General features: G+C 49.2%; 1 protein-coding gene and 1 long non-coding RNA gene across 3 annotated transcripts; one reads left to right on the top strand and one right to left on the bottom strand.

The window, feature by feature from the left end:
- Positions 1–1,911: 1,911 nt before the first annotated feature.
- LOC114060030 lies at positions 1,912–9,507 on the bottom strand. 2 transcript variants are annotated; one of them, XR_003571806.1, is made up of 4 exons: positions 7,934–9,507; positions 5,564–5,855; positions 3,987–4,887; positions 1,912–1,941 (listed from the first exon to the last, which is right to left on the bottom strand). It is a non-coding gene; the product is annotated as an uncharacterized LOC114060030 (long non-coding RNA). The 2 variants fall into 2 exon arrangements; XR_003571805.1 differs by lacking the exon at positions 1,912–1,941 and having other exon boundaries at positions 2,239–4,887.
- A 505-nt stretch (positions 9,508–10,012) lies between these two features.
- On the top strand, positions 10,013–14,435 carry CCNG2 (cyclin G2). Its single transcript, XM_027889165.1, has 7 exons — positions 10,013–10,383; positions 11,354–11,491; positions 12,332–12,582; positions 12,705–12,783; positions 12,874–12,972; positions 13,803–14,008; positions 14,128–14,435. The coding sequence occupies exons 1-7, from the start codon at positions 10,273–10,275 to the stop codon at positions 14,258–14,260; spliced, it is 1,017 nt and encodes a 338-aa protein (XP_027744966.1). The 5' UTR covers positions 10,013–10,272; the 3' UTR covers positions 14,261–14,435.
- Positions 14,436–27,147: the final 12,712 nt, after the last annotated feature.

Below are 27,147 nucleotides of genomic sequence, written 5' to 3'. Positions count from 1 at the left end.
ATAAAAATGAAAAAGGGAGGGGGGGGAAGCGAGAGGCAGCCCGCAGCCAGCCGCTTCCCGGGGGGATCGGGGAGGGGGGGGTAGGAGGGGAAGAAGCGCCGGCGAGGCGGCGCGAGCGCCCCTCAGCGAAGAGCCGCTTCACCGCCTTCCCCTCAGCGCCGCCGTCAGGGGACAAAGCCCCGTGTGAGGGGGGGCGGAGGCCGCCGGCGGCTGTAGGCGGTTTTCCCCTCCCTGTTCTCCCCTCCCGGTTCTCCCCCACCGCTCGGTGAGGGTTCCGCCGGCGGGCGGCTGTGAGGGGGAGCCGGTGAGGGGAGTAGGGGGCAGGGACTCTTTTTCCTGGCGGAAGGATCGCGCGGCTGAGTCGCCTCGCGAAGGCATCGGCGGCGCGCGCGCGCGCGAGGGTTCGCGAGAGCGCGGAGGGGGCTCGGGGCAGGGCTAGAGGACGGGGTTTAAAGTTGCATTGAAAACACTCTGTTGTAAGGCGTCTGTTCGTAATTGAGCCCCTTCTTGTGCGGACCCTCCGCAAAAGCGTCAGGGTCCTGCCTGTTCTGTGCCCGTTCCGTGTCTGTGTGTGCTGGGGCAGAGCTGCTTGTTTATTCTCTAGAGGTGTCCTGTTTACTGCCCTGCAGAATGGAAACAGGAGTTTACCCTGGACTTCATTGGCTCCCTTAGGCCTTTCCCCAGCACAAAGCGTGTCACTGCACTTTTCCTTCTCCTATCCAGGCTGTGTCTGGCATTCCCACTGGCTGCACAAGTACTAGGGAAGCTAAGGTGGTGTCTTACAGCTCCATTTATTCTTTAAAAACTGGACGACTAAACTTGTAAATGTCCACATTTTTTTGCAACTTAAGACCTTTTTTTTTTCGTTATGGGTTTGGGACTGCGTTACAGTACAGTGCGCCGAAGACCAGGAACAGAATAAATACTTGGCATGCAAATCCTGGCACGGCGAGGAGTGTCAGAATCTTGCCACACCACGAGAGGTTGAAATGAACAGATAAAAGCAAGAAGTTCAGAGCAAAGGCAACTCGTTTTCTTTAAACTCCTTCCAGTATCTGTAATTATTGGCTGTTCTGACAGCACACAAAGGAGGATTTCCTCTAGAGATAATAAGCACAGTGACATAAATCAAGCATGGGGAGAGCATAGATTTCTTTCTTTCGATTTATTTCCTGACAAATTAACTCTGAAGCGGTTTGCTGAAAATTCATCTGTCACAAGAGTTTTTTTTAACCTTTTCCCTAGTAACTCACAAGACTGAAATGAAAGGTTATTTTTGCTGCACCAACCCCTCTATGCATAGGGTGAAGTGCTCTTGGAATCCAAGCCTGCTATGTGCTGCTCCCATTTTTATTAATTTTCGTCTTGACTTTTCAAACTGAGAAGGAGCAGAGAAGGGCAAGTCCTGCTGGAATTTTGTCTCGCTTTCACAATTCCATTCTAATTCTTCTGGGATTCCTTGCTTAAGAGTCGGTGTTTAAGAAGTCTGTGAAGCTGTGGCAGTTTTCCAAGATCCCACTGGTAGTTTGTGGCAGTCCTCACAAGCAAGGGATTTAGAGGGACACTGGTGGGAAAGAGATAGAGGCAGCCAGCAAGAATTCCATGTGTTTGTCCAGGGAGAGACCGACAGAGGCAGTATCAAACCTAGACAAAAGAAATGACCTGGGGGATTGCATTGAGGCACACCTGGAGCGTGACCGCTGGCTAACTGCGTGCAGGGGTTTTGCATTGGACTGGATGCTCTGGACAAAAACTGGATGTCTTGGAGCAGTGTTAAGATTCCAAGGGCTGTGTCAGCAAAGGTAGAACGCTTTGGTTGCAGAGGTTCAGAGCCAAAAGGCAAAATGTGGAAAGGGGATCTCGCCCTGACAAGAAGGGCTTGGGGTGCTGGTGAATGAGAGGCAGGACAGCAGGTGTCCATGTACACTGGGATTGTTCAGCCTGGAGAAGAGAAAGCTTTAGGGTGATATAACTGTGGCTCTCCAGTGCCAGAGGGGAGCCTGTAAGAAAGATAGAGAGAGACTATTTATAAGGGCCTGGAGTGACAGGGCAAGTAGGAATGGCTTTAAATTGAAAGTTATTAGGTTTAGATTGGATTTGGGAAGAAATCCTTCTCTGTGAGGGTGGGGAGGCCCTGGCACAGGTTGCCCAGAGAAACTGTGGCTGCCCCATCCCTGGCAGTGTCCAAGGCCAGGTTGGACAGGGCTTGGAACAACCTGGGATAGTGGAAGGTATCCCTGCCCATGGCAGGGAAGTGGAACTGGACGAGCTTTAAGGTCTCTTCCAACCCAAACCATTCTACAGTTCTGGGTACCCTTGCAGCAGACATTTCTGTCTATTTTTAAACACCCTTCAGAGAAAAGAACAGATGATCTTGTGGTTTGGCTCCATGTGGTGCTGTGGAGACCCAAGTGCTGCTCCCTGCCTTTTGACCAGTCAGTTAAACCCAGGGGTGCAAAGGTTAAGGCTCATTTTCATACCCACCCAACTTAGGTGCACTCAGAGTTCAGCATGGGCTCGCAGAGCTCGAGGAGTTCAAATCTGTGCACAGACAGCAACTCCAGAGCAAGGATAGATTTATCCTCCTGTTAGGCAGGTTGGGAGGCTACATTCAAACAGTTTGTAAAGAATCTGAATATCCCGAGGGGCTGAAAACATTCAAACTTGTAACAACAACTGCTGCTTGGGTTTAGCTGGTCAAGTTCACTCAGTGACAGTTACCCAGTTATCCCTGTGGTTTTCCTTGTGTTTGTGCTTTGGCTCCAATCATTACATAACTTATCTATATTTATTTATTGCTAGCCTGCGATCCAAGCAGGCTTTGAGCAGCCCAGAGGAGGCAATAGTGATGTTGGTTTACAGAACAAAATCTTAAAAAAAAAATAATGGAAACAGACTCTCGGGATTTCTTGGTTTTCCAAAAGCTGCAAAGATAGCTAGACTCCATTTTTTGATGAGAAGAACAATTTGCAAGTGTGGAATGTTGGGAGAAGCAGCAGAAGGTAATAAGGAGAATCCTAAAAAATTTTACGGTGAAATGACCTGGCAAGGCTTTGCTCAGCTTCCAGGGAGGAAGTGCTCGACAAAGAAAAAATCACTGGCACATAGGAACTCTCCCAGAGGAATGAAATGGGTTTGAGCACTGAACCGTCTGATCCCTGTGAGAACTGAACTACATAAAATCATTAGTTAGTTTTGAGAAGTCTCACCCTTTTTTGTGCAATGAATGAATCAATGGAATGCCGATCTTCCCAGCAAGTCGTGTGGAAATCAGAATATACAAGTTATTGGGCTGCTCTGCCTTATAAGTACATCGGCTGTGCTTGTTCTTACAGGCAATAATTAGCTGCCCTTGGAAAAAAAAATAATCCTGTCTTCCTGGAGAATATGTGGCAAAGGAAAAAAAGGAGCTAGATGCAGGCTCCTTCATTTCTCTGAGCTTAAATGTGGATTTGCACTGCAGCTGTTAAAGGCTGCTGACCTCAGAAACCATCAACAGCAGAATTACAGGAGTGTCACCTCGACTGGAACATCCCCACGGCCTCTGAGGACTTTGTAACTGTTCCCACCCTGCTCTTCCTACCAGCAGGAATCTAAATTATTTACTAGGAAAACAAACCCTTGCATCTGAGCTGCACCAGAATCCCTTCCTATCTGTTCCCAGCACGGAGCTTCTCGAAACACCAAGACACAGTTCTGCTTTCAGCCGGAGCTGGGAAATACGTGCTCGCATTTAGCAAATGAAGCACCTCTTTCACCTCATTCAGTGATTAATTCAGAGAGGAGAACTGCAGGCACTAAATTAACCTTTTTACCTGATTTAGTTTTACTAAATAAACAGCCCCATAATGTAATTTTCTCAACCAGAACAGCTATTTCCTGCGGTTTGCTTTCCTATTCGGAACGTGTTCCATTCCAAATCTATTTCATTTCACTTGGTAACAGTAATACCTTCAGACCGTGTCCCTTTTCCCTAGGGATTGCACCTGTAAACCCAGCATTCTTCCTAGAAAATAGATGGTTAGTCAGAAATGGCTGTCGCAACGTGCAGGAACACCAACAGCAGATAGGAAGGTGCCTCCTCCTCAACAGCATTCCTAATTTTACCCTTTAGTACTGGCAGCGTGAATGACACAGTGGCATCAGTTAATACAGGCTTTCTTCTGTTTTTCCCTTCCAGAACACCAAAATTCCTTCCTTTTCTCCTTTCCTGTCAATTGGTTGTACTGTGGTTATACTTCCCTGTAGCCATCATCATGAATAAGCGGGTGTTTTATGTCCTGGGGAGCTGATATCAGCACTGCAGCAGTTCAGAACCTTACAAAATGTGTGGCGTTGCTGTGCCACCTGGAGCCGTGCCTTTTCCCATGGATCGTTTGCCGCCCTGTAACAGTGATTTTTCCATGTGGATCAGGATCGTGTTCGCTGAGGGTACATCTGAGAAAGTGTATCTGAATTATTTCTTCTGGCAAGTGTCAAGGGTTTGTTAGTGAAACGTGCCTGGATACGGTGGCTTGAGACACAGCTATGCTGGAAATGTTCTTGCAGCTGCTCCTTGGAAAACATCTGTGGGACCGGGCGTGGAAATTTGTGCGTCTCTGTTCACGCTAGCACAGAGCAATTTTCCTCTCATGAAACAACGTATAAATTCTTGGGAGATAAGGACATCATGCACCAATGGACGTGAAATGACTAAAGGTAGTCGTTTGGAAAGCACGGGGGCAAATGGAATATTCCTTACTGGTACAGGAATAAGATCAGCAGACTCCACAAGAATTCCAGTACTCCAGCTTCTAGTGTTTGAGTAGGAATAACCTCTTCTCTAGACTCACTTATATTTACAGTTGGAAAAACCCTTCCATCTGTGACAGTCTGTGTTTGTATTGTCTGATAAAGGGAAGAATATACAGGTTGCCATTATTTCCTATGTATAATTTAGTGATTTATATTGAATTTGTAAGTCAGCGATTATCCCTATGCAAAGTGTAAAGGATGTTGTCTCAAAGAAGTCAGTTTTAAAAAATGACATACGAGAATTTGAGTAACCGTGGTAAAGGAGAGAAGGGAGTACTTTGTTTTGTAAGTGTCTTCCTATTGTCTCGTGGATGCTTTGTGCAAAGTGACTTTGGGCCTCTTAGAGTTTAATCTCACTTACAGAAAACGAATTGTGAAATTGGAAAATAAGTGTTAAATAATAAAATATATTTACAGTATCCATTCCCAACCCTCGTAACTGAGTGCTTCCTAGCAAATCATTTCACTCAGTAGTTGCCTGGTTCTACAGGCATAAAGGTGACTGCTTCTCTTTTTTTTCCTTTTCCTTGGTTTAACTTTTAATGACTAACTTAAATTCCATTTATGCAGAATCCCTATGATTTCAAAAACGCCTCCTGAAATTATGCACAACTACCTTTCTAAAAAAAAAAACAAAACAAAAAAAACCCCAAAAACAAAAACAACTTTCCAAAGCCATAAGTACAACACTGCCTAGAATTATCCTGTCAATTAAACAAAAGAACCCACTTAAAATAAGTGACAGAAATACGCAGTGAATTAAACGCACCTTCCAGTAACAAATGGTTATTAAAGGAGACCTCTGAGCAAACTGCTGCTTCTGTGGTCATGCTTGGACAAGCACAGGGCTATTGAAACACACAGCTGCCTTTCAGACAATTTAACTTGCACTGAAGGCAAATTATCGCCATTTGATGTCATTCTCTTGGCTTCTCAGAGGTTCCCTTCGCTGCGCAGCAGTGGCAGGGGGAGCAGGACTGGGGCTGCAGCTCCAGCTGCCGATTAAATGCTGCCTCTAAGTCCTCCTGCAGAAAATGGCCCTGTGCATCTGGTAATATTGGCTAAAAAAAAAGGCAGGGACGGATGTTTTAATAGGCTTGGTTTGCACTGCTTTGGGGGTGATGTTCCCCATTCCTCTTCCCATGCCAGAGCCTTTTTCAAAGCCTCCAAAATGAGACTGGATGATGTTAAAAATACAGGTGGCACTGGACTGTTGGCTGTTTGCTCCAGATCTTTCCAGCTCTGTGCAGGGAGAGGCCTTCGTGACGACACAGGCTCACCAAAGAGCCAGCTCACACTCTGCAGCCCTTTCCTCACTCTCTGTCGGTATCGGGGATCGTGGAATTCTCTGCTTCCCGGCATACCCTACATGGGCTCGCTGGAAGCTGGGAAATAATAGACAGGGGCCTGTCCCTGGTGTTATCTCTGGAACGGAATCCTTTTGTGTCAGTGAAAATTCTCAGTGAAGACTTGGAATTTCCTTCACGAATCGGGATTTTAGCGCTACAAGCGATTGAATTTTTTAGCTGCGTTTTACAAGTTTTCTGCCAGCTACTGGGAATAAGGACATTTCCTAGTACATTTTTGGATTTCTCTTCTCTAGTAAGCTCATCTCGGGAGCCTTGTCCCAGGACTGTGGTGCAGCTGTACTGGAAGTATGGAAGTATTTATATAAATAAGGCAGCTTTTGCTTTCAGTAAGCAAAGCAAGTGGTATCAGTACATGGCAGATTTATTTAAATGAAAACCTACAGTCCATCCTAAACTTATTAAGTTTCCATTGATTTGTGTTTGGGTCTTGTCAGCTCGGAATACTTTCTGCTCTAAGTTTCCAGAGCAAACAAGCCCTGTTTCTTTTTTCTGTCCTCTCCTTTCCTTATTCCAAGAGCTGTTTGGAACTCAGGGTGTGGTCTCTGGGACTGACAGACTCTGCATCTGTCCCTGTGGCCAGCGAACCTCTTCCCCGACACCATCCTCCTATTTACATTATTCCTGTATTGGGAAGCCTGTCTCTCCTTCAGTCTTGTGGGCAGCATGTAATAAGTCTGAATAAATTCATTTATTTATTAATGCTGAGCCTGACTTCCATGGGCACGAGGTGAGGGGTGTGGAATTACACTCCTCTGGACAGACAGGAGCTGCACCACTGGGGACATTGCTCCTGTGGCTACTGGGGGATCAAATGCCACTTTCCTTGGGGGGCTGCTGTCTGGGGAACGAGGTTTAAGTTCTGACAGATTTATGGATCGTTTCATCTCCTAGAACGTTCCTTCCCAAAGGGCCTGGTGAGGGGAAGCCCGTGCCAAGGCTTTTGATAGCTTTTCTCCCCAGGCACCGGTCCCACTGCTTCTAAATCCGCAAAACATTTCTCAGATACGTATACTTGCTTGTGTGTACATGTACAAAGCTACGGAGCCTCTGTACGTGTTTTCTAATATGTGCATTTTGGTACAAAAATGCCACGCTGGGACTTTCTGCCTCCCAGCTGCCAGCACTGCTGCTGTCCTGCATACCGGGGGACTGGGGCAGCAGCAGAGCACTCGGATTAATTAGTGTCTGTAAGTGGTGTGGAGCTCTTTGGTTAAGTGGTTCAAGGGAACTGTTGTTGCGAGTGACCCCCTTTCCTTCCGTGGGTGTCCAGAGTGGGCAGACTGCTTGTGTCTGGAGTGTTAATTACTCTGCATCCCTTAATCAGGAAGGTTGTAATCCTATTCCGGTAGGAAATCCACATGCCACAGGGCCCAATCAGCATCCCTGATCTCATCCCCTGCCAGTCAATACACAGCCACTAGCCATCCAGAGCTATTCCCGAGGAACTGCTGTGCAGGCATGCCAGGACAAGTTTTGCCAAGCCACACTGGAAGACAGTTTAGCAAGGCTGGTTAAAATAATCCCAGTTTAATGGGACATGCATCTTTAGGTTCCCAAAGAACGCCAGGCAGGACTTGCTGCTCTGTAAAGCACAGCATGTTACAGAACAGATAAATTGTGTTTCCTCAGAATACTGAAAACACTTCTCATTCTCCCCCCACCACCACCATTCACATTTCCCTGGATCCTGAATAAATGCCACATTGAAAGAAAATTATTCCTTGCGTAAGTGAAAAAAACCAAAACAACAAGAGATTTTGTTTCCTGACCTCACCACGGCTCCTCCTTTGCCCACAACACTCCATTGTTCTGCCAGGTCCACACAGCACAGGGAGCAGACTCGTTTTCCCTGGTTTTAATCCCAAAGCTGGAGTCCATCACTTACAGTGCGGATCCTTGGGGTTTGGTGGCTTTTTCTGTCGATCCTACTCAGCTGTTTGCAACGACTGAGTTAATTACCAAAGAACAAAGATGAGGCAGGGATCCTTCTCTCCCAGCTTGGCAAGTGAGCCACGCTCTGATAAGAGATTTCCCCCCTCAGGTTACGTGACGTATTGAAGGATAATTTTTTAAATTAGTAAATGGAAAGGAATGTATGTGTTCAGGTAGGTGTCTGAATTGGTATTTTTAGAGCTGTCACGCTCTGTGCTTGCAAAATGAACCTTTTCTGTCCTTTAGGTAAACTGGAACTTACATTCCACTGTGTTGGAGGAGGAAGAACATCTGTTACTCCATCTCTGTGGTGGCAAAATACACTTCAGAATGGGAGGAGAAATAAAAGGAGTGACTGCTCAGGGCATTTGGAGAACAGAGACTGGAGCTGAGAGCATCATCCTGTAAACATCACCTGGATGATGTCACTGCATGGAACCGGTTGGAGGTCAGTTCCACTCACAGTTTTTAACAATTAACAGTTGTTCAAACTGGAGCAGATCCACAGCTCTCACTTCAGAAGCTACAATGGCTTTTGTCCCCCCCCTAAAAATCAGCCGGTGTGTCAGTTCTTTCAGCGTGTGACGAGAGGGATTCTCAGGTGTAGCTGGTGGTACCTACAGGAGCGCTGGCCCCAGTCAGGAATTACCCTGAGGAAAAGTCATGCGTGTTTACAGGAATCTCGGAGCGCTTGGCATCCAAATAAACTCGAAGGAAGCGTTGGCCGTCACTGCTGGCAGAGCAGGCAGGGACTGTGCCTCGAAATAGCGCTTGGCAGGGGAACGCTGCTGACGGCTCGGTGGAGAAGGCGGATTTGCTTTCCCAGACTGCGACATTTTATAAACATTTTCTGTTTGTTGGAGCTGTGGAACCTCACTAGATCAAACCCAGTCCTAATCTGCCGGAGCCGCCTCCGCAGGCTTTTGTCTCCAGTGTGTACATACACCCAGTCGCTGTGGTTTGGGTCTGTCCTAGGACATTGATCCCTTTGTGTTTGTCCATGAGCACGTTGGGGCAGCCCCGCAAATCCTCCAGACGATGGGGTTTTTTGTTTTATTGGGTCAAGCTGCAGGCTGAGAAGGTCTTTGCTGCAGCCTCTGACTCAGGGGGCTGACCCACCATCTCCTTCCCAACACATCGAGCCTTGGATTCACTCCAAGGGAAGGGAAGCTTGGAAGTGCACAACCCAAAAAAAATCTCCCCCACACACCAGGCTGTACATAAATCTGTCGATTTGAAGCGGAACACGGAGGGGTTTTAAATCCGGGCGGGTGTTCGGAACCCTCAAGGGACGGCACGAGGAGGGTCCCACAGAGATACACACAAGACCGCAAGCAGGCCGGCGCTCACCCTTACCCTGCGTGGGGACGCGGGACGAGGCAGGACGGGCGGTGCGGGGACCCGCGGGCGCTGTGGCCTGAGGGGGCGCGCGCGGGCCCCTCGCCGTTGCCGGGGCCCGGAGCTGCGGGCGGGGCAGAGGCAGAACTGGCCCGACCAATCAGGAGAGCCCCGGGCCCGGCCGGCGGCCAATCGACGCCAGTAAACAACACGCCCCCCACCCGGCCGGGATGCGCGGACCAATCAGGGCGCGGGAGGTTTGGGCGGTCTTTTCAAAACCTTCAAAACACCGCTCGCGGCCCTTTAAAGGCGCGATGCGACCTCTCGGCGTGTCCCTCCGCGCGGCCTCGCCCACCATCCGGAGCGGCGCGGTGCCGCCCCGCTCCCCGCCGAGCCGGAAGGCCGCGGCACCATCCCACCCTTCCCGGGGCTCCGGGCGCTCTCGGAGCGCCGCCGGGCCGCGCGGGTGCGGGCGGACTACTTGTCTTCCGCGTGCCGCCTCACTAGCGGGGATCGCTCCGCGCGCGACAACAAAACGCGTGGGCGGGGCCGCGGCGCCGCCATCTTGGAGCGGGGCCGTGGTGGGGGCGGCAACCGAAGCGGCGGTGTTGTGATGGTGCCGTGACTCCCCGAGGGAGTCCAGGCTGCCCTGCCTGGATGCGGGACCAGCGGCCGAGCCCACCCCCGTCCGCGCGGTGACGGGAGCCGGGCTCGCCTCCCCCTCCCCGAGCGCTGAAGGGCCGCGGGGGGGGGCCGGCGCCCCCTCGCCCCCGGTCTGCGGGGCCTCTTTGTTTCCCCGGTGCGGAGGAGAAGGAGGAGGAAGAGGAGGAAGGGGAAGATGGGCAGCGAGGCGCTGTGGCTTTTCAAACAGCTGAACCTCCACCTGGAGCTGGAGGGACGGTTCCAGCCCCGCGAGAAGGGGCTCAGCCTCATCGAGGCCGCCGCCGAGGTGGGCGAGGGGAGCCCGGGCCCTGGGCTGGAAGGGGGGGCGGAGGGAGAGGGGGGACAGAAAATGCATGGTTTTAAAGAAAATTTGAGCTAATAGTGGACGTGCGTTACCTGCGAGAAGTTAATTCTTTTCTCCTTATGCACCGCTTGCCTTTTGTTTTAACTCTGCCTTAATTCGTAGGTGTTAACGTTGTATTATCCAAGAGCTGCAGCAACCTACAGGGCAAGCAAAACATTGAGGCGTTTAGTATTTATTGTTTAGGTTTAGAGTGAGCACAGGAGCAAGCGGCTCTGTATTGTTTTCATCAGGGGAGTTTCCTGCCACACCGCAGGGAAGGTGGGATGTCAAGCGGCTTTTCATTAGCGAGGGCCGGGGAAACGAACTCAGAAGAAACGCTCAGTGCTTTGACAGCAAAATGTAAAGTGGCCGTAAACATCGCCACGTTAAGGACCAAAGGTCCTCGGGAGTTCGGGGCAGGCTACGTTCCATCGGGTGCCTGTGAGGGTTCTTTTTTGGGGGGAGGAGGGCCTTAATGTTTAAGAAAAACAAGTCCCTGAAACGAGTCTGCCTGTTTGTTGTGAAAGCAGAACTGTTGTTGCTTAAATATTGACACGCAGGCAGAGAGCTGTGTGGTCATCTCTAAGGTCAGGAGCCACCGTGTATGCCTGCTCTTGGTAAAGGAGTCTTAAATATGTCTTTACATAAGAATTGGAAATGTGGCTGTGCTGGCTATTGCTCTGGTGAGACCCAGGACCTGGCTGTAACCCTCAGTAGTACCTCGGGTGTGACTGGAATCTCAAGTGACTAAATTTATTTTATTTTTTTTTTATATTTAAGAGAAATAAAGTATTCCAGAAAAAAAAAAAAAACTTCTGTTTGATGTAAATAAAAGATGATTTAAGGAGTGAGTAGTCACAGTCAGTGCTGCTGCTGCCACAGAATAATCCTGACTTTGTCTCTCTTGCCATAGAATGAAAACACTCTGTGTCCAAGACAAAGGAATGCCAAGGTGGAAGATCTTTGGAGCCTGACCAACTTCTTTGGATTTGCAACCGAAACATTTGTTTTGGCTGTCAACATCCTGGACAGATTCTTGGCTCTTATGAAGGTACAAGTGTGGATGTTGATTCATTCTATGCTAGCAACAGATCTGGAGTCTCCTTTGGAAACCTGGAGTACAGTTCTTTTGCCTCTAAAGACAAGTAGCAGGTTGATTTATTTCTCTAATAAGTTGTAGCCTTCTCCATGTAGGTGTTTAAGAAAGGAGGAATTAAGAAAAACAAGCCTATTTGTCTTCCAGTCTGCCTCTGGGTACTGTGCTAAAGCTTAGCTTAGCTCTGGAACTGATACCGAATGATAAATTTCCTGGTTGTTTTTATCGTGTTTGTGGTGCTTTAAGCCAGGAAGTTTGAACCTAAAGCAGTTCCCTGCTATTAAATCAGCAGAAAAACTGAAGTTGCATCAGGTTTGTGGTCTGTCTGTCCTTGAGGGGGCACAAAACAGATGGGAGAGAAGAGCAGAGGCAGGAGCGAGTTGTAGAGGGATGGGGCTGCCTGGAACAGGCTCAGACTGGATCTGTGTGGGCTGTCAGTGAGGGAAGGTGAGCACTGCCGCTCGGGGAAGTGAGGAATTGCAGCTTTCACTGCAGTGGATTTGCGTGGTGATGTGGAACAGCCTGAACAGAGGCTGCTCGGCCGTCCAAATTCACTTCCTCTGCCCTGGCAGAGCGGTGCTGCCTGGTGGGCTCTGCCAGCTGGGTTGTGCTGCAGCTGCACTGCTGGGACTGCTTTGGACTGGGGGCGGTGTAGGAGCTGGCTGACGCCGGCTTTAGTTGAGATAAGCAAGTCCTCCCCTGCTGAACTGTGAATATTCCAGGCACTGTCGCTGTGTAATCAGGGTGCTAATGGGGAAGGGAAGTACTCACGGTGCTTCCTGCGCTTTTTTTCAGGTGAAGCCAAAGCACTTGTCTTGCATTGGAGTTTGCTGCATCCAGCTGGCCGCCCGCGTGGTGGAGGAGGAATGCAACATCCCCGCTGCTCACGAGATCATCCGCATCAGCCAATGTAAATGCACTGTGTCCGACCTGAAACGGATGGAAAAGATCATTTCAGAAAAGTTGCACTTTGAATTTAAAGCTACTACTGCCTTAACCTTCTTGCACTTGTACCATACTATTGTACTTTGTCATACCTCAGAAAGGTGAGTGAGCCCTTTTTGCCCCGCCTGATTCCCTCCCAAAGGGTCACAGCCTCCTCAGTTTCTACTCCCTGAGGAGGAAACGCTTGTTGATCCACTTCCTTTTCCTCTTGGGTGTCTCACAGGAAAGAAGTATTGAATCTGGACAAGTTGGAAGCACAGCTGAAAGCTTGCAACTGCCGTCTGGTCTTCTCTAAAGCAAAAGTAAGTAGAAGTGGTTTCCTTTGACTTCTGGGTAGGGTTATGATGGTTATGATTCCTTTTACATGGAGTGCTGTTTCCTTGTCCTTTTAGCCATCTGTCTTGGCCTTGTGCCTTCTCACTCTGGAAGTTCAGATGTTGAAATCTGTTGAGCTGCTGGAGATCCTCCTGCGTGTTCAGAAGCATTCAAAGGTAAATATTGCCAGCAGATTGCTTGTCCAGTTGCTTGTCCAGTTGCTGGACACTGTTAGCGATGGGAAATGTTACATTTAATGGACCCCTTAAGTGGGTCCCCAGCTATGTTTTTAGAGGTTCAGTTTGGCATCAGCTGAAGGAAGCAATTAAAAAATGAGCTTCAATGTATAGTCAGGAGAACTGCTGAGCCAGTGCCTGTACAGTGCACGCTTTAACAGGCAGCTGATTGAACTTGTACAGCTCTGGCTGTGTGTTCTGGAGAAACTTCCAGTCTGTTCGTGGGGCTGCAGGGACAGCTGGGCTGGTTATTCTTTTTTTGCCTGAATAACTGGACCCGAGGGAACAGTGTGGAACTGTGTCAGGGGATGTTTAGGATGGATATTAGGGAAAGGTTCTTCACCCAGAGGGTGGTCAGGTGTGAAAAAACACGAATGTACAACCCCAGTTTCTTGAGGGGTGGAAGCAGTTCCTTAAAGGACAGTATTATTCCATTTTAAAAAGGAATTTTAGAATTCTTCATTCAGTTTTAGAATGGAGTAACCTTTGTTTCTTTTATCCTTGGGAAGTGGTAATGAACATGTTAACAACAACTGACAGGCAAACTGTCAACTCAGACTTGAACAGGGCCTTGTCTGGGAGGTGTGTAGGAGTTGGTGGGAGTTCACCTTCAAAAGCAACTTTGACAAAGGTATCACAGTCATGACTCACTTCTCCCTTGACTGATGTTTTTTTTCCAGGGGTTGAAGTGGAGGGGTTGTCTTTAGAGCCCATGTGTAACAGCCCAAATAAGCTCTTTGGTTTTTTTTTTTTTTTTTTTTTCTTTTCAGATAAGTGACGGTGACCTACTTTACTGGAGGGAGCTGGTCTCGAAATGCCTGGCAGACTATTCCTCCCCGGAGTGCTGCAAGCCTGACCACAAGAAGCTGGTTTGGATTGTTTCCAGACGAACAGCCCAGAACCTCCAGAACAGCTACTACAGCGTGCCCGAGTTGCCAACGATTCCGGAGGGGGGATGTTTCAACGGGAGCGAGAGGTTGGTAAAACTGTCACCACCTGGTCCATTTGTTGGGAATTCTCCTTTTCCCGTGCTGCTGGTGGCAGCTCCCTGTCACTAGGCTTTGTTAAAATGACCTTTCCCGCTGTTCCTTCCAGTGAAGACTCCTGTGAAGACATGAGCAGCGGAGAGGAAAGCCTGAGCAGTTCTCCTCCCTGTGACCTGGAGGGCACCTTCTTCTTTGAACTCAGCCCCAAACCCAAGTGGCAGACTCTCAGCTGTGGGTCTTAGCATTTCGTCTGGACGGTATTAGGTTGAGGTCTCTAATGCACCGTAGAGTCTTTTGGCAATAATAAATAAGGTGGTGATCTGTAAACTGTATTAAGGCAAAGACTTGCTGTGGTAAATCAGTGCTTTGAATGCCTGCCTTGGTTTTTCTTGTTGATGTAATTTTAAGGAATTAAAACACTTTCAGGTCCCCAGATCAGCAAAAAAAAAAAAAAAAAAAAAAAGTTCTTGTATAGCTCTGTTGTCAGCAGCCATGAATGTAGTCCTGTACCTGGTGGTCCAAACCTCTCAGCAGCTCAACACCTGAGCTGATTTCAGGGTCTTGACTGGGAAGCAATGGAGCAAGAGCGAGAGGCTTTCCTGGAATTTAAACACAAAGTGCTCAGTTAACGGGGAAAAAAAATGTGCTCCGTGGGGACAGTCGAGCGTGGGAGTGGCCCAGGAGGAGCTGTGCAGTCCTTGTCCTGGGATGTTCTTGGGTTTCAACATGACAAACACTCAGGCTTGGCTCGAATTCAGCTTTGACCCTGCTTTGAGCAGGAGGTTGGCCTGGAGTCCTCCTTGAGGGCAGCTCTGCTCCCTGCTGCCGTGGGATTAGATCCAGCGGGCTGAGCAGGTTGTGTGGAATGGTGTGTGTACGTACTGCCAGGCTGGAATGATTTACTCTCCAATGGGCCAAACACAAACTGCTTTTCCTTTTCAGCAGGGTCTTGAGTTGTGTACTCCAAGTAGCAATTTATGGCTTTTATTAACTTCAGGGATCCCTATTTCACACCAGGAGTGCGTGTGGTCAGCAGGAGGTTTCTAGTCAATATGGTTTTCCACATGAGACAGTACAAAGTGGAGTAATTTCATGTTTCCTTTAACGTGGCTGTTTTATACACATTGTATACTTCAGTGTCTTCAAATCCTAACATGTCAATCCATGCTGTTAGCTTAGACTTCTTAACATGGTAAACCCTGCTAAGTCTACATTCCTTTGAATATTTAACCCTTGTAGTTGTTTTTCAGTATATTCATGTTATTGATTGAGTCATAATCAGACTTGTTTGCATGCTGATGTGAAGCAGTTAGTGCAGGAGAAGTTGGTATTATGCAGTAATATCAGGTAAATGTGATGGTGAAGTAGTTAATGTAACGGTTTTTCCTCTGAACTTCGTTATCAAAGCACAAATTGAAGTGTGATGGCGTTTCTCCGTGGCGAGAACACGGCCAAAGCAGATTAAACGAGCTCAGAATCACGGTGTGAGGTTGTGGTGTGGTGCCAAAGTAGAAATGAAGGAGCAAACAAGGTGAAAACTGTTCTGCAGGTGCAAGTGTTGCTTTAGGAAGGTAAGAGTGATGCTGTTCAAGTCCATAACTGTTCTGTGATTTCAGTTTTCTAAAAACACACACAAAAAAAAAAGTTTACAAAAAATGTATATGAAAATGTAAATTAAAAAAAAAAATGTACAGAAAAAAATTTAAAATTAAAAAAAGAACAGAAAATACTGTATTTTTTTACATTGTATGTAACTTTTTGTAGGTCTGTGGCATGTAGATAGTAATTTATTGTGTACTCTGTATGATATAAGTACTGTACCTCTGAAGACTTCTTGCTGCAAGTCTCTCTGCTCCCTTCAGGAGTCCATGGGTGAGGAACCTACTGAGTCTTGTTTCAGTGGAGAACAAAAATAAACCAAGTGCTGTATTTGTTAACTGCTGCGAGTGGTGGTCCGTCACTTTTTTTTCCTGCTGTCCAGGGTGTGTGATCCTGCAGGTGGATTCCATCTTCCCCAGGGGTGCTGGTGAGCAGCTGGCAAAGACAAGGGAGCGGCTGCAGTACCGGATGGGAATGGCCTGTGCCAGGCGAGCCCGTCTGCCACGGGAAGTCCTGCCCCGGGGGGATGTTCCGGGGGATATCTGGCTGGAACAACAAGATTCGGTTTATTTTCTTCGTGGCCTTCGTAGCTTTTCTAAATACAGGAACACACTGCAGGAGTTCTCACTTCCCACGTGCAACAGGTGAGGGATGATGGACTCTTGGCACGAGGAGCTGTGTGTGGAAGTCCCTTCTGACTAGTAAGTAACTGATGGTAGAATGGAACTGTGTGCCTCCTGCCAGTGCTCGCTCCCAGGTTTTCAGAGCACCAGTTGCTTGCTGCCTGTTCTGGCTGCTTTGAACATGAAAGAGACGCTCAGCTCCCACTTCAAAGGTGCCCACTTGGGTCACCTCAGTGCAGCCTCGCTCGGGAGCCGGCAGGAACGCGCGCGTGGCGTAGGTGGGCTCTAGGAAGGTAGGAAGCCGTGGGCAATATCCCTGGCTTTGCACAGCTTGGGAGATTAATGAAGCTTGAGGTGTGCCATTCAGCCCCCTTTTAAGTTGGTCCTGGCTTGGAGCAGCGTTGTCAGGTTCACTTGTGCGGTGATAATTCAGGTTTCGTAATGTGGTTTGATAATTTAGGCTCCACTTTGATTTAGCCGGGTCAGAGGGCTGTGGATCCCTCCGAGGGGGTTTGCCCTGGCTCCCTTCAAAGAACGGGAATTTTGGGGGTTGCTTTGCCTGTTTTTAATGGCGGAGGAGTGCACGGCTTTAAATGCTGTTTTGGGGCTTGCTGGTACCACGTGGTGGGGCTTGGAAGGCTTGCAGGCTCCAGGGTTGGAATACGTGCTCACTTTCATAACAGGTCTGGAGGGGGCCGAGAGGGAAGGGTTGTGTGGGGAAGCCATCCCCTGGGACAGCTCCCAGCTGCATATCCAGGTTTTCTGGGATGTGACTGCCTGTGCTGCTGAACCTATTGGAAGTGTAGTGCTGAACAGAAACATGGGTTTCTGTTCTCCCGTGGCTGGACCGGGCCACAAGGGATCAGTCGTGGAGTCATTTCTGATCCCGGTGAGCTGTCATTCCATAATTAAATAATGATAATGGCCTTTTAAACAGGGAGTTTGACTTCCCCCCCCACTCGATGACATATAACAAGTGACACAGAGCAATAAACCGTTCAGAATAAATCAGTCAGTGTGTTCAGACCCTGGTCTCTAACAGCTCCCTCTTTTCCTCTGATGGAATAAGAAGGATGTTCCTGTCAGAGCTTGGAGCTCCCTGTGCTTGACTGTAGCATGAAAGGCTGAGAAACAGAGAAAAGGAAGCAGTTGATCTGAACACCAGCACTGCCTCATGATCTCGGGCCACTTCTGTGCTTGCACTAACAGGGGAATGAGTTATTATTACGATCCCACGTGGCTGTCAGGGCTTTGAAGCCCAACAAAATGTGAATCAGTGAATACTCAGTGGACAATGAGAATTATTTATTTTAAAGTGTGTTGCAGCTGTGGAGCGTCACACTGAGCCTGTGTCTGGTGTAGTGCACCTACTAAAAGGAGAAAGTTGCCATAACAACTGAATGAAATCAATTAGAGTAATAAGCAATTAAAATCTCATCCTTAGTGTTGCATAAACATAGCATTTTGCTCATGAATTATTGGTAATCTTGCCTCTAGACCTGTACGTTCTGGTTCTGATTTGCAATCTGAACCATTTTTGAATTAATGAAGCATTTAATTTCTCCTTCAAAGAGTGCTGGTGGGGTTTTCTTTGGCTGTAGCAAGTATGTCTTCATCAGGGATGTGAGCGCTATTAAACATCTAAATGAAGGAAACACTTGTGATGGGATTTCCAGAGCGCTTGGCTCTGGCTTCCTTCCCACCCAGTGAAGTCAAGGATTAGTGGGTGGTGAGAAACTCTGTCCTGGGCCTAGAAAGGCAAATGCAACTCCTTCCTCTGTCACACGCTTCCTCCCTGACCTCCTGCGTGTTCCTGAACCTCTGGCTTCCTTTGCTCCCTCTGGGCAGAACAAGGCCAGGAATAGCTCCTTGCTTGTAGTTCTCGGTTGTCAGGGATAAATCAGCTGAACCCTTGTGGAAAGGTGGGATGTGTGAGGGCCCGAGAGAAAGCAGGGCTTGCAGACTGTTTGCTTTGCAAGGGCCCCTAGGCTTGTTCTCTGAGGATTTCGCGTAGCTGTGGGTGGAATGTTTCAAAGGTTAGAGCGCAGTTCACAATCCCAAGTCTCCAAGGAACTTTGGAAAACACGGCTGTGGTCTAAATAGCAGTGCTGTCACGTACAGTGGCTGAGTCAGGGATCTAGGAAGCCTTTTGCATCCAGAGCTCAATGATTAACTCTGTTAGGGAGCCAGAGGACTGGAGGTGATCCCTGGCTTTGTCCCGGCAGGACGGCAGAAGCCAGGGCCAGTGGTCTGATGGTTTGTGCCACAGGTGATCCAAGGCTGGGCGTGGTTTAGGTGCCAGCTCTTTGCTCCCAGATGTAGGCTCAGTGCATCCAGAAGTCATCCTTCTGCCGCCTGGTGCTTCCCTAAGCTTTTCCTGCTCCATTTAGTGGAACCCTGCCACCCTCATCCTGCCCGGGCAGCCAGGAAAGCCCACCTGCTCTGTGCTGGAAATGCACCACGGGCTCCCTGTATCCGCTGGGATATCAAACTGTCTCCTCTGAAGGAAGCTGGATTTGTTCTGTTCTCAGGACGTGTACTTGGATGGGTCACCTCCACAGCCTCCCACTGCCACTGGAGGAGCTGCTGGCATATTCTTACAGCCCCTTTAGGGATTCACTCCTGCACTCTAATTCCACATTGGTTCTCAGGGTGTTTTCTTTTACATCGAGCAGGTGATCATGTGTCCTCTTGTGATCCGTGTGCAGGGATGCTGTGTGGCTCCTAATGCCTGTGAAAACACGGATTTCTGCTTCAGTGGGAAAACCCCATGCACCTTATCCTGCCAAGCAGCCAGGAAGGCAGTCATTTAACCTGTCAAATGTTTATTCATACTTAGCTGAGTGCTGGACAGCTGTTACAACTGGTGTGTAATTCTCAACACAAAAGACTGGGATGGCTTTGGATTTCTGTAGGAAGCAGCTGGAGGCTTGACTGTTAAATAAACTCCCAAATGAACGCTGTGCTGCCTGTGCTGATGTACATTTTAATCGGGGTTTATCTGGAAGGTTTTCAGTACTGCCACAGTTGCTGGAAGAGACTTTGTGTAATGGAGAATTTACCAACTCTCCTGCTCTATTTGATGGGCTTTTCCCACAGTTGCCATGGAAGCCTGCCTTTGGAATGCCCCTGGGATTCATCTCTTCAACAAAAGGTCCACCTGAAGTCACAGGGCTGGGCTCTTTCCATATAGCTTTGAGTCCTCAGAGCATTAAAGCCATGCTGGCTCTGGTCAGAAATCATTTTTTGCTTCACTGGGGTCAAAGCTTTTATGTCATTGCTTCCTTTAGATCCTTCCAGGCCCATCTCTCAGGCTCTGCACCTTGAGGGGCCCTTCAGCCTGCGCTGGCCATCGCTCCGTGTTGTTGCTCTGCGATCAGTTTGTATCTTCCTGAGCTGGGAGCAGGGAGTGACTTAGTTTTTAGTAAGCAGCAGTCAGTGACAGTGCCCTGCCATCCCCCAAGCGCTGTCCTGTGTGCCCTGTGCTGTAGGAGAGGCAAATGAAATGCTCTGTGGAATGCCTTGCTCCCCGGGAAGGGGGGTTCGCTCGCCAGCCCTGCAGATCAAAGTTCTTTTAGAGGTAGGTGACATCAGCACGTGATTTTCTGTCCTTCCCCTCGCCGGTGCCTCAAACACAACCTCGGGAGGCAGAGGAGATCTAGGGAGGCTACTTGGGTGCCATACTGGAGCAGCATTTTTCCAGCTTGTGCAGAGAGGGTGATTTTTCCAGTAGCCGAACATCTCCATCTGCCTCTGCTTTCTGAAGGAGTTGGGGAGACTTACGAGTTCCAAAAGTCAGGCCTTGTACATCCTTAGGGTTACCCCAGAGGGAAGGCTTTGGATATAAAATACCTAATCAACACCTGAGTTTTGCAAATGTTTGCTTGAGCGAGTTCTTATCTCTGGTAACAGGTTTTTGGAAACAAGCAGGCAAAGTTGTCCCGTGTTACTGTGGGCTGAATGAGAACCCAAGTCAGAATGCTCCTGAACTTCAGGAAGTCTGAAATTCAAATCCACACTTGGATCCTGGGCCAGTCTCCTAATTTCCATTTCAGAAGTGGAAATACCCTGCAGTAGATTGAGCCAGGAGTAATTGGCCAGACCTTGTGTCTTAACAGCAAGTTGTGAGCAGACAAGATAGAAGGAAGGATCACAAAGTGTAAGATGGAGAATCTCTGACCATTTTATCTTTAGCCACAAGCAGTTTTAAAGCTCACTAGTGACTCTGATTGTACGTGCAGGGAGGAAGATCCAGGCTGGGGCACAATTTCCAGGGAATAAGAGCTTAGGAGAACTCATTTCCCTGCCCCACCAAGGCCAGAGAAAAAAAAGTCAGACTCTGTGTATATGATTTTCTCATCAAAGGCCTGAAAATAAGCTATTCCAAACACATTTGGAAAGGTATCTAAGTGTGCTGACTTATTTGAACCTCGTGATAGCGTTTCCATGCCCTTCTGGGTAAGAACACAGGGTAATTATTATCCCTGCAAGTGCTTTGAAACTCTCCAAATGCTTGGAGTGCCTCACAAAGATTACAGATATAATACAAAGGGGCTGTGGCTATCTGTTATTTTTTAATGGAGGGGGGCGATAGGTCTGGGTGGAAATGTAGAGAGGCAAGAGAAAGGTTAGAGGGATAGGGGGGGTTTTTTGTGTGGAATTGGTGGGAAGGGGCAGGGAAATGCTCTCATGCAGAGAAGGAGTTGCAGGAAGACAGCCCACCTGGAGAGAAAGGGCTTTGTAGTGGACTGGATGGAAATCAGCCCCTTCCCGGGGTTCAGCCTCAACAGCACCGGCAGAAAGGAAACTTCTACAGAAGGAAACAACCTGCAGCTAAGGAGGTGGGGCTGGGGGGAGGAAAGAACCTCCCTGCTGGATAAATCGTCCAGGACAGAGGTTTTCAAGTGCAGCCTGCAGGGTGCTTGAGGCTCGACAAGCCTCTACGTGCAGCCTGTCAGGGGATTGTTTTCAAGCATTATCTGGGGTATTTATTGCACTGTGGACGAAGGATACGTGACCCAAGGCTGGCAGCCCCCTGTTGGAGAGGGAGCCTGGGAGCAGGACTAATCCTATAGGAGGGCTTTTCCTAGTAAGACCTTGCTACAGCTTTCTCTAGGTGCGAATAAGGGCAGTTTGAATTTCTTTCAGTGCTTTCTGTCGGTTTTAATCGCTTCTCTGAACTCCTGTCTCTGTTTCTCGATCCTTCTGTCCCGGGTAACCTGCTGCAAAGCAGCTGGAATAGTCAGAAACTACCTCTGCGTCCTCTTTATCACGGTTAGGGAGAAACAAGCTCAGGCCTGCATCTGTGTGGAAATCCGAACAAGCAGGAGAAGCCTGGCTGCAGAGCCCCTCCAGCCCTCAGGGCCGTGTAAAACGGGTCACTGGAAGTGTGTAAGCAGAATGAAAGGAGAGAGGAGAGCCTGTTAATCCTGGATTTTTTGGCTCCTTGGGCACAAATTTAATGTTAAGCCACTTTCTGACTTGAGGGATTGGCACGTGCTAAAAAGCTTTGCTGCAAAGAGGGGAGGGAGCAGCAGGACGTGAACGACAGGGAACTCCTGTGCCTGTGCAAGCAGCAGGGACCCAGTGATTTTACTAAGACATTCGAGAGGGGATGGCAGAAGCCTTAAGGAAAGGACTCAGAGGGTAAAATGTCATTAATTTGTCTTCTTCCCATCCCCAGGCAGCTGAGGAAGGCACCCAAACGAGCTGCCCCCTTCCCAGGTGGGAATGCTTTACAGGGAATTGGGTATTTCCTAGCAGAGCCCAGGTGTAGAGACTCCCTTGCAGCTTCCTGCTCGTGGTAGGAGACCCAGTGTCACGTTTCTTAGCAGACTGGGAAGCACAGTTTGGCTGCAGAGGTGACAGGGTTCTCACTTGGCCGCTCCTTCAGCAGTCAGACTTCCACATGTAAGTACACACAGCCTTTCCAATGGTTTTACTAGTAGTTTATGCTGGTGGCTCCAATTGAACTGGGACAGGAACTTGTTTACTCGCAGAAATATGCTTGTCCTCACCTTCTTTCAGATGCAAGTAGAAGTCTCTGCACAGTGGGGAGCCTTTCTCTTGTCTAGGTGTGGTCAGGGAATAATGATACCTGGTGTCAGTGCAACGTGTCTTGGAAGCAGTTGAGTTGAAATTTGCTCTTTGTTAGAGAGTTCTGTGCCAAGGCAGCAGTTTTCTAAGTGGTTGGAAAGATGGTCTTAAGGGAAGAGCCTGTTTTCTCTAGTGAAGTTGAAATGTGGAGAGCAGCTGTTGCCCTGTTGTGAATCTGCAGCGCCAGCCTTCTGGGTTGCTTGTGTCTTATTTCTTCTGGGTTGTTCTTTCTCTCTGTGGGAGTGGTGTGTGATTTTGCTTGTTTGTGCTTTCTGCAGAGAGGGGTATGATTTTGTTTACCTGACCAGTCTTGTCATGTTGGAAGTAGAGGAATAAGGAGGGAATGAGTGCAGGAAGGAGCAGAGTCAGGATTCTGCTGTTTCCACTCAAAGCTTTCCCATTGTGTCTTTCACTGTTCTTCAGTGAAAACACTGTCTACAGAACACAGGTTCAGGGTTAGGACAGTCTTTTTACTTCTATTTTAAGTACTTGTAACTTGAAGTTGGTGGCTGCCTCATTCCTGGGAGTGTCCAAGGCCGGGTTGGACAGCGCTTGGAGCGACCTGGGCAAGTGGAAGGTGGGACTGGATGGGCTTTAAGATCCCTTACCAACCTGAACCATTCTGTGATTTAATGTGCAAATGGCTTGTTGTGGGGCTTCTGTTGTGACCCTGAAATGCAGGCACTTACTGTGGTTATGTGCACCTCCAAAGAAGGTTTTTCCTGTAGGTGTGGTAGAAACGTGGGCTCCCTGCCTGCAGGTTAGTCTGGGGTTAGGCAGGATGGTGACTAACCTTAGGAGAGGCTGGGGAGGGAGGGTGTGAGCGTGCTGCTGTTTATGCAAACACCCCCATAGCTCGAGCAATTCAGAGAATAGCTCAGAAACTGGGGAAATATCAGCTGGGTAGGGCAAATAGCTGTGGCATTACCTGTGAGGAGCTGGGAGGTGACACAGGGGTGTGACCGGACATGGCTGTCTCACCTTGGAGCTGTGTGAGAGCTGGGACAGGGACTGTGTGACCTCCTGCACATCATCAGATACCCTGTGGCATCCTGAGGCAGGATGCAGCACCCTGAAGCAGGGCAGGCACTGTCCTGGGGCTGATACAGTTGGAGTAGCAAAAATTCTTGGATGGCATTTAGCACTGTGACCTTTAAACACTTCCACGGGCTGATTCAACAGCACAGAACACACTGTGGGTGAGGCAGGGCTCGATGAAAATGTGCTGTGAATCATGTTCTTGTGTTGCTGCTGGTCTCCCAGTCCCATGCATGTGAGTTTGGGGCAGATAAACATCATTTCCTTTAGCATGACAAAGCAAACCGGGGAGGGTCCCTTGCAGTTGCCTCCCGATGCTGGATGAGTGTTTGAAGCAGTGGGATGGCCTTAAAGCATCAGTTTGTGTTGGCCGACATTTCCCAAGTATTACAAGTCCCCGTTTCTGAGGATGTTTGGCGTGAAAATGCACTTTATCCACGCTCCCTGCAAAGCCAGGGAGTAGCTCTCCAGGGAGCAGCTGAATGCCCTCCAGTCCCATGGGGTGGCTTTGCCAGTATCGCTCCCCTGCAGCTGGAATGATAACCAGCTGTACCAGCCAGGAAAAGCCAGGCTCACGCATAACTGTCAGACAGGCTGCTTACATCAGTCCCCAAGGCTGGATGCTTCCTGGGGAACAGTTTGACCAAACCCTGGGGAAAATGCTGCCCCATTCCACAGTCTTTCCCTCCTTCACCTTTCCTCTCTGGAATTGTGACACCACAGGCTGCCCCCCTGTTGCCTTTCAGCAAATAGGTATCCAACAGTGTCCTGGGGGAAGCATCTCCATGGGATGCAAAACTCATTTACAAGGCAATACACAGGAGAAATTAGGGAAGAGGTTTGCCTTGAGCTCCCCTAAACTTGGATCCCACCATGGTTCCTTTTTGGGATTCAAGAAAGAGGAATATTGTGAGATCGTGGCAGGGAGCCTGCTCTCCAGTTCTCCAGCTGCTCCCAGTGGGAAGCCCCAGCCGTTGTGTTTCCCGACTGGCATGCTGGCTTCCCGGGACACTTACAGCTTCCAGCTGTTTCCAGGTGTGTAGCTGGAACAGTAAGGCTCCTGTCTCAGCTTAAGATCACTTAACCTCCCAGCTTTCTAGCTGGGAATAGAGCCAGGGGACACATGCTAAAAAAGCACTGCACCTTCATGCCTCTGGCAGTCTCTGGAGTTGGAAAAATGGGCGTGATGTTGGCTGCATCTCCCTCTCCTCCTCCTCATCTTTCAGGGTGATCTTCCTCCATCCTCCCCCAGACGAAGGTCCCTTTACATTGCTGCAGGGTCTGCAGGGTCTAACCTGCATTTCTAGATTTCCAGGATGCCTCTGTGCCTCTCCCCACCCAAAAACCTCCCCTGAACTCTGCTTTGCTGCAGAACATCAAGACGAGCCAGTTCTGCTACTGCTCTTGCCTGGGAATTGAGCAAAGAGCACCAACCTCTTGCATTTTGGGAGAGGAGGAAGCCCTCCTTTCATCTCATCTCCTGCCTTCCCTCTCCTTTCCTTCCCCAGGTCTGAGTTTCTCCTGCTCATTCCCACCCCAACACCCAGTCATTTGGTCCTTCTGGGCTGTGTCCCATCTCCGTGCCCGTTCCTTGGGCACCCCACTCTCTGTGCACTCTGGCATGCAGCCGTGAGCAGAAATGACAGACTGGGGGACAAAACTCGAAGCCGGTGGTTCAGAAATACTTCTGGAAGCCGCCTTTTCAGGGACACTCCCCCCACCCCACGGCATATGTAACACTTGCAGAGGTTTAACTTTTTTTCTGTACACTCGCTCACCTCGGGCTGTGGTCCTCTGCCGACCAGCTGGACACCTGGGCAGATCCCGCGCCGTCTGGGAGTCTCCTTTCCCGAAAGCTCCGCTTTCCCTTGCTGGGCTGCCATCAGCAACACTGGTGTCTGCTGCTCTCTAGTGGCCTCCGCTCCCAGCTGCACCCGCTGGGTCAGCTTGCTTGTTGCTTACCCCTGAAAAAAAACCCCAGTCTGTTAGGTCAAAACGGCTTTTCTCCCGTTTTCCATTCCCGTGGGTGAGCCGCGGCGGGGACCTTCGGGTGTGGGATGGAAAACCTTTCTCGCACAACAAAACCTCAAGCCAGGAGATTGCTCGAGTGAGTGCCTGTGAGGGGCTGGCAGGGTGGGGTATGGAAGGGAGGGGAGATGCCCGAACAGCTGAAGGGACATTCTGGATCCAGCCCCCGGCTGTGCCCTGAGACAGATTTGACTCCAATTTAGGCCTTATTAGTTTTCAGGGTGTGCAGTGGTGAGCGACAAGCGAGATAAAAGCTGAGGAAAGATCAAAGCAGATTTCATGGGTTTTATGGCTTTGTGCTTCTTGGTTTCACTTTCACGTGTCTCCCAAAGCCTTTCTTCTCTCCCTGAGTGCTGCCCTTTCATCTCCCTCCCCATTTCCACCCGGCAGGCCAGAGCTTGCTGGCCTTCCAGCATGAAGCATAACTTGTGTGCTCGACCCAACTTTCCTTTCATACCCCCCGAACGCGAACTGGGTTATTTAGCCCCAGACAGCTCCTTTCAGTATCAATTCCTGCTGAGACTCCTGTCCCTAGCAGAAGCTGGGCTCAGGTTTCTCTGTGTCCTTCGAGATCATCTCTGGGCACAGGGCTGTGGTGCCCAAAGTGCTGATTCAAGGGGTGCTGGGTTCAAGAGGAAAGCTTGAGAAGGGGCTTTCCAAGGGGTGGGAGGGCTGCTCATTTCCCCAAAAGACATTAGTATTGCAGCTTCCCTCTCAGTGCAGACCTGGATTTCCCCTCCTTACCATGTGCACTTCTACTTGCTGCTGGAGAACAGTTGCTCTTGGCTTGGGGCTTTTTTTTTTTTAACATAGCTACTCCTGTGGTGGCTTGTGGGTGAAATGTGGGGAGCGCATCTTCCCCGAGGAAAAAAACAAGTGGGGAGACACCTGGCAAAAAGAGGATAAGGAAAGGCCTCAAAGCATTAAGTGGACATGAGTAAAAAAAAATGACTCTGGGTTATTCTGCGAGCCAAGTAATGTGGAGGCAGCTTAATTATGGGCTCAGCTGAAGTGGAAACCACTAATAACTGGAAAAATAGAAAATGTTTAACCAAACTTGTAGCTGCATTTATCAAGACGTCAGACTCCAAGGAGAAGGGGAGGAGACTCTGCCATAACACTCCTGGGAGATTGGTGCTAGGAGTTTTGGGAAGTGTTTGCCTAAACAGGTTGCCCAAACAGGATATAATTTGGCTCCAGAAATCAGAAGATGCTGTCAGGAGGCTGTTCCCTCTGGAGGGGGAACCTGCGGACCATCTTTGTTGTATTTGTGGCATCTCTTTGGTATCTCTCTGGTCCTCTCCACCCAGAGGTCTGACTGTGAAAACTCATGTGACTCCTTCCATGTCCTGGCAATCCCAGGGTCTAAGTCCTTTTTCTGGTCTAAGCACTATTGCAGCATCCTCTTGGTACTCCAGGGAAAGGTGCTGGGGGTTGTTGGGGGCAGAAACTTCCCATCCTGTGAAGCAAGATCTAGCTGGAGGAGTTTCCAGGAGCATGTTAAGCCGTTGTGAGTTAGACCTGGATGGTTTTTTGGACTACTTTGAGAAGGAAGTGCTAAAAGCCAGAGCCCTTCCTCCCAGTCACTGGAGATGCAGAGAACTCCGGGTTGGAGTGGCTCTGACTCTGCAGGGGGAGCAGCAAGGCCCCCCCACCAGGGGCACAGCTGGCTCACAGTGCACTCGCTTGCTGTCCGCTGGCTCCCTCCCCTCGCAGCCCGACTCCGTGTCCCTCCTCATCCCGCT

Source organism: Empidonax traillii, unplaced genomic scaffold (genome assembly GCF_003031625.1).
Source record: "Empidonax traillii isolate 1590-97213 ecotype Southwest subspecies unplaced genomic scaffold, ASM303162v1 scaffold255:size705445, whole genome shotgun sequence".
NCBI classification, from domain to species: Eukaryota; Metazoa; Chordata; class Aves; order Passeriformes; family Tyrannidae; genus Empidonax; species Empidonax traillii.
The sequence above is the reverse complement of the archived record's forward strand: the minus strand, read 5'-3'. Positions and strand labels throughout refer to the sequence as shown.